Below are 11,159 nucleotides of genomic sequence, written 5' to 3' on the forward strand. Positions count from 1 at the left end.
TATCCAATGAAAATCCAATTTTGGGGTCTATGTGCTTTTTAAACATAAAGTGGGATGTCAGTGCTTTCAGGCCTCCATTTTGGGGTGCTAGGGCAATTTGCTCATATTATTAAAATTAAAACTGCAAAAAAAAACAATGAATGAGACAACATGAGTTACTGAACCATGCACTTTATTGAACCACGCACTAACAACAAATTAATTACATATTACAAACTAATATTAACTATAAATCAAGACATCTGAAATCTCACAAAGAGGTCTCACATCAGAGGCACACACAAACACAACGTCCCGCAGCAGCTGCCATGAAAAGACCCTTCGCGACTCCACCAACAAGACTGGAAGTTGAGGGCCACCGTACGTACTACAAAAAGGTCGCATCCATGAATACAACACTTGTAAGGGATCGGACTCCAAAAAGCTATACTACTAGATAAAGAGGTCAGCAACCTTACCCACTCATGATTATGAGGAAAGCTAGATTTTACATGTCTAAAAGTATGAACTATATACATGTCTTATACTTAAATTGAGGGAAAATGGTAGCAGTATTATCTGTTGATTACTGACAGTTGCTTATATCTTCTATTTTTTTTTTTTTGATCAACTTATATCTTCTATTTAGTAGTTCAGTGTTCCAATTGGCTTGGAAATTCATCAAGTACATGAGCCAAGTGTTGGTTTTGGTGATACAGCTTACGTGGTTTTCACTGCAATTTTGATTCTTATACTGTTATTTTTTGTAACCTCAAATTGATGTGATAAAATTCAGGGTGCTACTGCTGAGCTTGCAACTCAGGAAGGGAGAAGTGCAACAGCTCTGGCAGCAGCATGTAGAACATTAGTGGAGGAGCTTCCAGCCATTGTTTAAAGTGTATTTAAAGTGTGTTAGCGGTAGAATTGCAAATACATCCATTTTCCATTGGATGCCATATTGTTTAAAGTGTGTTATATTCCATTTGGTGTCCACAAAATAAAATATTTCTCTTAATTTGTTTCCTAAATGTGTTTTACCGGAGGGAAGCTCTCAGGCTTGGTATTTTGTTTCTCGGCTAATACCGGCACACTTGGATCCTCCTTATGAACAAGTATTTGGGAGATCTTATTTCTATGTTACGAATAGTTAAAATTGCCATAGATAGCTTACTGATTTTACTGTAATTGCTGCTAGTCTTCTTCTTCTTTTTTTTTTTTGGTTGGGTATGGTACTTGCTGCTGGTTGATGTTTAATCAACTTTTGCTTTGCATCCAAGGAGTAATTTTCATTTTTTTTTTGGTCAACATCATCCAAGGAGTTTCCCAATGTGATATATCAACTTGATGAAAAGAAGAATGTTGTGAAAATGCCATAAATAGCCTTGAAGATTAAAGTTAATTTGATTCTTGTGACCTTTGATTTTAGGAAGCAAGATTTCCACAGCTTCGGACATTGACTGTCGAACAGAGGGCGAAGCTGAAGAGAAGTTTTTTATACTTCGATGATCCAAGCTATGTTAATGGATGCGGAGCTTGAGCCTAGTTCCTCCTGAACCAAGTTAATGGATATGGCAAGACGGGTTAAATAGTCCTGCCAGATGTGTCCATGATTTGGTTCCTCTCTAATTGAGAGAAGGTAGGAAGGGTTACTTTTTCTTAAATTATACAATTTACTGTAGTTTTTGGTCTCCCTTTTTGTTTTTCCCTCTTTCTTTTTTTTTTTTGGTTTCTTTTTCTTGGGGGGAGGGGGGTGTCTTATGGCGTTGAGACTAGCATTAACAATTTATCACCTGGTGCTATGTTCTATTCTTTCTAGTTGCTTACATCGAGTTATTGCAGTTGCCAATTAAATGTTGTTGTGAGGATTGGCCGCTGAGAGACTGGCCTTGAATCATAAAGGAGAGCAAGGACTTCCCTGAATTGTAAGGACGCTAACAAATCGAACGAGAACATAGACGAGAGATAGATGCCTGTTGGCCTCTGTCGTGAGCTACCCATGGAGACGGCCGACAACTGTTCTAACCATCATGGGCTTTACAACTGGGTTGAATATCTCTATGTAATCGATCGCCTCTTGTTGATTACAACCCTTTTCCATGAGAAGAGCCTTATATCCTTGCATTGTGCCATCATCATTTCTCTTAATTTTATGGACTCACTTGTAACCAAGGTTCGATATGTCGACTCATGTCGTCGTGTCGGACCCTGGCGACACGGCGACATGTCGACAAAAGTCGCCCGACTTTTGGCAAGGGTTCGATGAAAAATCAAACCCCTGTTTCGAAGGGTATTTCAGGTCATTTTGACCTGAAATTTGACGTGTAACCTAATTTGAGGTCAATAAACACATTGGGAGTGTTATTTTGACCTAAAACATCACCTAATCTAAAGTTTATAATTGGCACATGTCCAGCTGTATGCGGGCAAAACTGGAAGTTTGGAAAATTCATATAAACTAATGTAAATATGCAAAGAAAACACAAATACACAATTAGTAAAGAGATGTACTAAAGTTTACAATTCATTATACAATTATGTTGAGAAAGGAGATGTATGGTTCATGCTTCACTTATTGTTACTGATGAACACAGCGATATGTTGCCGACACAATGAACCATGCTTGTAACCCACCACATGGTAATAAGGATAGAAAGTACTAGTATCCAAGTTTTATAGGACAGTAAAGCATTAAAATTATTTAGGGATAATTACTATTGTCCCCCGTACTTTGATTTTATTATTACTGTATCCCCTGTACTTTTCAAAATTACTAATACAACCTTTAACTATGTCTACAATTACTATTGCCTCCTACTGTTAAGTTCCGTTAGTTTACTGATGATGTGGCATCTTTATATTTTCTCAAAACCCCCAAAATACCCTTATACATATCTCTTTACTTATTTACCATTTTGTCAAGTTACAGTAGTACCCTTAATTCACTGTGAAGAAAAAATTAAAAAAACTATAATTCGTTTTATTCTAAAAAATAAAACACCAAACAAAGAAAGAACGATTGAATAAAACTCAAATAGAAACCGAAAGAGGAAAGAAAATCGAATTCAACTCAAATTGGATACTGAATATCACCTAAACTATTTTCAAAATAAATGAAGTTTAGTGAAAGTGGGAAACCAAATTGGATTTGGTTTTGCCCATTTCTTTAATTCAAAATAAATGAAGCTTAGTGAAAGTGGGAAACCAAATCGGATTTGGATTTTGTCAATTTCTTTATTTCAAAATAAATGAAGTTTTGTGAAGGTGGGAAACCAATCGAATTTAGATTTTGCCCATTTCATTAATTCAAAATAAATGATTTAGGGTAAAATTGATATTTAATCCGATTTTTATAAATGGGGTAGCATCGTCTTTTGATTTAATGAAGGGCAAATTAAACATTACATATTCAAACTTAACGGGTGCTTAACACCGTTATAAGGAAGGGGGCAACAATAATTTTGTAAAGAACATGATTTTATTAGTAATAAAATCAAACTAAGGGGGCAACTGTAATTATCCCAATTATTTAGCGTTGCATCACACCACTCAACAGATTTATAAGCCTCGTAGAATAGGTGGGCTCTTTTTCCATAACTAATTCAACCAAAATTAGCTGAAGGAAAGAGATATTTTGTTCAGGTCTAGAAATATGAGTCCGGATCAACTCCCCCGAAGGTTTCTGACCACACAAAGCAGTGGGGCCCACGGTAAAAACACTTTTTGAAAAAACACAAAAAAAATAATTAAATTTTACCCGTGGGCCCCACGTTTTGTGTGGTCAGGAACCCGTCGGGGAGCACTCTGTGCTACCCCGACGGGGTGAGGATCCAGATTCTAGAAATATCGACAAAAATTTTGATCTTTACCGTCCGTTTTGATCTTACTAACAGTAAGTACCCTTCATTTAATGTTTATCATTTAAGTTCATTTCCGTATCATTCTAAAATCCCAAGCACCAACCTTTATTCCGATTCAGTTTTGTTGAACCCAGTTTTTTGTTCCTTCTTTCTGGGAGCTAGCCTCGAAGCTCCGAGTTGGGGATGCTTTTCCTTTTCCGAGTGCAAGGGAGAGAGCCAATGTCTGAGACGTACAGCTCTGGTTTCCATGAATGATCTTGTGATTCTTTCTCTCCACTTCTGATTTTTCTGATATTAATATCTCTTTTTTAGATCTTGCAGCTGTTGAACTTTACCGTTTTGCCGTCGCCAAGGAAGGCAGATCTCGATTTGTAAAAGTTTCCCTTTTCTATTTTTCGTTTACTTCTCTGGTTAACAATAGCTACTATTACTATCAAGAAATATGAGTCACTACTGGTTAAGGGATGACAGACTTTTCGTGGATGGGAAGTTAGAGGTCCTCTGGTTCGATCTGGTTTTCGCATCTTCAGCTGTGGAATCATTACCAATGGAACGGAGATCAGGTATTGTTTATGATGGACCCAAAAGTGATGCTTTCAGAAATTATTTGTGTCTGAGATGGGTTTTCGCGTTAACAATAAAGGGAGAGTTATCGTTGCCACTGCACAGCAAAACAGCAACACTGCTGAAGCCTTTCATTACTTCCTTCTGGACAAGGTGGTACCATTGGGTTGTTTCGGTTTTCCAAACAAACCACTACCAAAATGGAGCGAAATCGCTGAATTGGAAACTCAATTGAGCAACATGAAGGCTGAATTGGCGACGAAGAACGAGGCACTCAATGAATCGCAAAGGCTGCACTACGTTTTTAAGTTCCCCCTTTCTCGGTCCATAAAAAGGGGGGTAAAAAGGGGTAACGATTTGGTCGAGTTCATGCGTAGGATGAATCGAACGTTTGTAAACCGAGCAGGAAAAATATCTAAGATTTGAGTTCAGTTTTACCAAGTTTTCAGGAATCCGGCTATTTATGGATGACGGATTGCGCTATTATACTAGAAATTGCCATATGGTTGATATCTTTAGGATGGTGCAATTCGATGTAACTGAACCTGCAAAAGCACTTGAAGAACGTCTAGGTTCAGTGCCAGAACCAACACCAGATCATTTTCATGTCCTAGGTAATGTTGCAAGAGTTATAGATCAAAATCTGGGTGAATCCAGTGCTCTCACTTTGAATGAATTTTGTTTCATTGGGAAGATCACTAGAGCTTCTGATGAAACTTTTCGCCAGAATGCTTTGGTCACTGTTTTCTTTGAACAGTCCGACCATGGGGATGGCTGTTATGTGGATTCTTTGGCAACAACTTTCTTTGTTCTAAGTGATAATGAACACATGTGGGAGATTCCTAGTAAGGTGGCACCCGGATTTGTTTAATGTCTTCTGATCTTCTCTTTTTGAGTAATTTGTATGACTGTTTTTGTTGTTGTTGTATTTGATAGATGTATCTTTTACCTGAAAAAGGAAAAAGTTAACTTCAGGTAGAAAATGGTAGACTCTGCTAGCTCAACTCAGGGGTTTTCCCAGATTTAATTGCAGAGTAAATCGTGTGGTCTCAAGGCGTATATTCATCTCTCCGCAAGAAAGAATATCACAAAGCCATCGGAGTCACCATGAAACAGCCTTGTTTGAACTGTTAGGGCTGGGTCAATTTTTGACAAGGAATGAGCTCATTCTTTGATCATTAGCCATAGACCTTCTCTTTTGTTTGTTTCAGATGTCAAAGTCAAAGTGAACCGCCGAAAGCTTTGTAAACAGTGGGTACCAAACTCTTGTTTGTTTGAGTTTTTCTTCAATGGTTCAAAGCATCAAGTTCCTCCCTTCACCATCTAAGCTTTTTCATAGATAAAGCAAGGGCATTCGGAGAATATTGAAATTCATATCCCAATCTTAATGATAAGAAAGGAGGATTACCTTTAAGGTCATGCAATATCAACAATTTCCAGCAGTTTGTAAATCTGAATCATATTTCTCCAACGCTTGTACATGGTTAACATGACGCACTAAGCAAAGGTTTTCAATCGAATAGAGGGCAAGTTGGATTGATTTCTTTGCAATGGAGAATGGACTCAACTATATCCTAAATCATGTGTTGATCATATCACTTTCACCCATCAGATCATGCAGCACTGTTATTGCATAGGGAACTTCAAGGTTTGCATTAGGGGTGCCAACAGGCTGGGTTGGCTTGGGCCAGCATTGAACCCTAACCCTATCCTGGAGAATGAGATCGAAACCTAAAGCCTAGCCAACCCAGTGAGGGTTTAAAAATCCCCAACACTAAATCCAACCTTGAATTAGGGTTCCACACCTAAATCTCATAAATTCAACAAAGCCCAATAAAGAAAGAGATTTATGTACAGAGTCAGAATGACTTTAAAAAAAAATAACTAGAGAGGCTTTTTGGAGGTGGGGGTGGGGGAGAGAGAGAGAGAAATGGCTTGTAATGTTGAAATCGAAAAGCCCTAAACCGAGTTCATCTAACTTGAGTGAACACTAGGGAGTTCTTTCTGTAAATTTCAAAAGATTAGGTGAGATTTTGTAAGATAAAAAATGATATTCACACTTAAATCCCTGCATTTTCATTCACAGCCGTTGGATTTGAATCCATCCACATGACATGATAGTAGCAGCGGGCTGCCACAAATAAAAATCTGTCTTAAGTGCCAATGCAGGGTTGGTTGAGTGGTAAAGATCCATACTTCTCAGTGGAGAGGTCTTGGGTTCGACCCTTGTGGACGGCATTTCATTTCTAGTATTAAAAGGCACCAGTACCAAAAAAGAAAAACTGCCTTAAGCCCAAGAGGCAAGACCCAAGGACAAAATACAGCTTTCAATTTAAAATGTGCTAAAATGATTTAAGAATAGGTTAGTGATAGTTTCCAAGCTGGTCCAATCCAAAATCGTTAGCCTAAACTAAACCCTAAGTCAAACCAATCTGTAACCAAAATTTTACTAATTATCCATTTGTAGGTTCGTTGCTTTAGTCTATTGATGCTGAATTTGCCGTAGAGGTCAAACTGTGGGTTAAATCCTTTGATTAAAATTGGCTTGAACCAGAATCCTCCTTAGTAAGCTTGATCCTCGATCTTGCGTGTAAAATCTTGGAAATCCCTTATGAGTGGGCTGATCTTGGTGATTTGCGGGCTGTCTCCGATGGTTAAGTTAAACCAAGAATGAGTGGAAGTGATGTATTGCAGAAGTTGCAGAGTGAGTTGTGTGAGGAAGAAGGTGAGTGCTAGTGAAGAAGTGATGTCATACCTCGCCAAAGTGTTGTCCTGCTGCCTTGCTCATTTATGCCCTTTGTACTTGTGAAGATTACTTGAATCTAGTGTGCAGGTTTTGTGGCCCTCGTCTTGAGTGTTACATGTCTAACCGCTGATTGTCCTTGTTATTATGTTCTTTTCTGTTGAGGTTATCTTGTATATTGTACTTTGTTGTTCCATTGACTGATATAGCATATGTTGTCATTGTTGGCAACTAAAATACAATGTGTTCTAAGAGTACATGAATTGTACTAAAGAGAAGCTCCCATAGAAGGCTTTGGGCATTTGTTATATTTTTTTAGAGGGTGATTAACACTATTACAACAGTTTTGAGTGTTTGTGAGAAGATTTAAGTGTTTTCGGTGAAGTAAAGATTACTTAGAATGGTGGATTTCACAGGTCATTGCACAAGGGTCACGTTGGATGAATTTTTGAGTAGTTATCCGGTTGTTTTCTGGGTTCGACTTAAACTGAATAAACATAGTTCATGAAGTCTTCTTTCCAACGCACTTTTTGGATTGTAATGTTGATATCAAACAAGGGAGTTATGAGGTTTCTGGTGAGAGTATGCGATATGGAAGCAAATCTGGGCATTGTAGAAGAAACATCAAATTTAGCTACTATGATGTAATCTACTTTCAGGGGTTCGAAAATAGTTTTTAAGAGTTCGGGGGTTTTTATGAAATAAGTTTTACATCTCAAGGAGGAAAGTGTAATTTTAAAAGATTGAATGATACAATCTAATGGTCATTAGAATGACTTGGATGAAGATCCAATTTTGAGGGTTGAGATTGATGCGCTTGGTTTTCAAGTGTTCAAGATGGAAAAGATTCCATCGCGTGCTTTTTGGTTGGTCAGGAGCATGATAATGTGGTGCACTGCAAAGTATAATGATCAACATGATCCTGTGTATCGCAGCTTAAAGGTAAGATTAGAAAAGATATCATTTGAAATAATCTGATGAAGGATACTTTAATCTTACATCACTTAAAGGACCTAATGGCCCAGATCTCACCCTCCTTTTTAAAGTGGATATCCAACGGCTGTGTAATTAGATTATCTTTGGGACTCATCTAGAAGATGAAATCCAACGGTTCCTGTGCTTACATCAAGCTATTGCAGCTGTCAATTAGATGTTGTTGCTAATGAGAGAACTATTCTAACCATCATGGGCTTTACAACTGAGCTGAGTATCTCTATGTATCGATCCCCTCTTGTTGATTACAACCCTTTTCCACGAGGAGAGCCTTATATTGTTGCAGTGTGCCATCAACATTTCTCTTAATTTTATAGACCCACTTGTAACCCACTACATTGTAATAAGTGTTTGCAGGTACTAGTATCTAGGTTTTATTGGACAGTAAAGCACTAAACTCATCTAGCATCGCATCACACCACTTAGCAGATTTATAAGCCTCGTGAAATAGGTGGGCTCTTTCTCCATATCTAACTCAACTAAATTAGCTGAAGGCAAGAGATATTTTGTTGAGGGTCTTGGATTATGCATTTGTTGTCTACTATTGAGATCGAATTTTTGAATTTCGATATCGACCATCCATTTCGCTTTCATCCACTTGTTAACGGTACGTACCGCATATTTAATGTGCACCATTCAAGTTCAATTCGATCTCGACCATCCATTTCGCTTTCATCCACTTGCTAACAGTAGTGCGTATTTAATGTGCACCATTCAAGTTCAATTCCATGTCATTCAAAAATCCCAAGCAACGACTTTTATTCCTGTTCAGTTTTCTTGAACTAAGTTTTTTCTTCTTTCTTTCAGGGAGCCTTGAAGCTTCAAGTTCGGGGAGTTTTTCCTTTCCTGAGTGCAAGGGGGAGAGCCAGTGACTGAGACATACAGTTTGGTTTCCATGAATGATCTTGTGATTCTGTCTATCCACTTTCTCTATATCTAACTCAACTAAATTAGCTGAAGGTAAGGGATACTTTGTTGAGGGTCTTGGATTATGCTTGTGTTATCTATAGTTGAAATCGAAATTTCAACAAAAATTTCAATCTTGACCGTCCATTTTGCTTTCATCGACTTGCAAAAAGTAGATGTTGCGTATTTAATGTGCACCATTTAAGTTCAATTCCATGTCGTTCAAAAATCCCAAGCAACGACTTTTATTCCTATTCAGTTTTCTTGAACTCAGTTTTTTCTTCTTTCTTTCGGGGGAGCTTGAAGCTTCGAGTTGGGGGTGTTTTTCCTTTTCCGAGTGCAAGGGGGAGAGCAGTGGATCGAGACATACAACCTGGTTTCCATGAATGATCTTGTGATTCTTTCTCTCCACTTCTGATTTTACTGTTATTAATATATCTTTCGTTGATCTTGCAGCTGTTGATCTTCACTGTTTTGCGGTCGCCAAGGAAGGCAGTATCTCCCTGAAGGTATCCGTCATCGATTTGTAAAAGTTTCCCGTTTCTATTTTTCATTTACTTCTCTAGGTAACAGTAGCTACTATTACCAACAAGAAATATGAGTCACTACTGGTCAAAGGATGACAAACTTTTCGTGGATGGGAAGTTAGAGGTCCTCTGGTTCGACCTGGCTTTCGCATCTTCACCTTCGCAACCACTACCACTGGAACGCAGATCTGGTGTGGTTTATGATGGACCGACAGGTGATAATTTCAAAGATTACTTGTCTAAGATGGGCTTTCACGTTAACAATAAAGGGAGAGTTATCGTTGCCACCGCACAGCTAGACAGCAACACTGCTGAAGCCTTTCATTACTTCCTTCTAGAGAAAGTGGTACCGCTGGGTCGTTTTGGTTTTCCAAACAAACCGATACCAAGATGGAGCGAAATGCAAACTCAACTGAACAACATGAAGGCTGAATTGGAGTCGAAGAACGAGGCACTCAGTGAATTGCAAAGACTGTTTCAGGATTTTAAGTTCCCCCTTTCTCGGTCCATCAAAAGGGGAAAAAATAGGGGGACCGATTTGGTCGAGTTCATGCGTAGGATGAATCGAACGTTTGTAAACCGGGCAGGAAAATATCTAAGATTTGAGTTCAGTTTTACCAAGTTTTCGGGAAGCCGGCTATTTATGGATGACGGATTGCGCTATTATACTAGAAATTACCACATGTGTGATATCTTTAGGATGGTGCAATTTGATGTAACTGAACCTGCAAAAGCACTTGAAGAACGTCAAGGTTCAGTGCCAGAACCAACACCAGATAATTTGCGTTTCCAAGGTAATGTTGCAAGACTTATAGATCAAGATCCGGGTGAATCCAGTGCTCTCACTTTGAATGAATTTTGTTTCATTGGGAAGATCACTAGAGCTTCAGATGAAACTTTTCGCCAGAATGCTTTGGTCACTGTTTTCTTTGAACAGTCCGAACACGAGGATGACTGTTTTGTGGATTCTTTGGCAACAACTTTCTTTGTTCTAACTGGTAATACATACAGCTATGAGATACCTAGTAAGGTGGCACCCGGATTTGTTTAATATATCTTCCACTGCTTATTATCTTGTATCGTCTTCTGTTCTTCTCTTTTTGATAATTTGTATGAGTTTTTTTGATTGTATTAGATAGATATATCTTTTTACCTGAAAAGGAAAATGGTAGACTCTGCTAGCTCAACTGAGGGGTTTTCCAGATTTAATTGCATAGGAAGTCGCGGGGTCTCAAGGCATATATTCATTTCTCCGCAAGGAAGAATATCACAAGGCCATCGGAGTCACGATGAAGCAACCTTCTTTGAACTGCGAGGGCTGCAGGATCAATATTTGAACTGCGGAAGGAGCTGCATGCATAATTTTTGTTCTTTATTTTTACCCAAATAAATAAAATTGGTAGTGTTTGGTGTAATTTATAGACCTATTTCTATTTAAAACAGTTGAAAATACACAAATCAAAAACAATTTTCAATTTACTTAGATATATTTTCTTATTTATAAACAATGGGTTAATATGATTAACTCATTATGCATTCAAAACAAACCCATTAGTCAAAGATAAACGCACTATTAGTCTAATCAGAAAC

The 11,159-nt window shown here is 38.1% G+C and overlaps 1 protein-coding gene across 2 annotated transcripts; it reads left to right on the forward strand.

The window, feature by feature from the left end:
- The first annotated feature begins 8,883 nt into the window (after window positions 1-8,883).
- On the forward strand, window positions 8,884-10,923 carry LOC149016543 (uncharacterized). Of its 2 annotated transcripts, XM_089156357.1 has the most exons (3): window positions 8,884-9,096; window positions 9,499-9,551; window positions 9,636-10,923. In XM_089156357.1, the coding sequence occupies exon 3, from the start codon at window positions 9,640-9,642 to the stop codon at window positions 10,618-10,620; it is 981 nt and encodes a 326-aa protein (XP_089012483.1). In that variant the 5' UTR covers window positions 8,884-9,096; window positions 9,499-9,551; window positions 9,636-9,639; the 3' UTR covers window positions 10,621-10,923. The 2 variants fall into 2 exon arrangements, with proteins under 2 accessions (XP_089012483.1, XP_089012482.1); XM_089156356.1 differs by having other exon boundaries at window positions 9,499-10,923.
- The last annotated feature ends 236 nt before the right edge of the window (window positions 10,924-11,159 follow it).

Source organism: Hakea prostrata, chromosome 5 (assembly GCF_041222555.1).
Source record: "Hakea prostrata isolate BN-2017 chromosome 5, UWA_Hpros_2, whole genome shotgun sequence".
In the NCBI taxonomy this organism is placed as follows: domain Eukaryota; kingdom Viridiplantae; phylum Streptophyta; class Magnoliopsida; order Proteales; family Proteaceae; genus Hakea; species Hakea prostrata.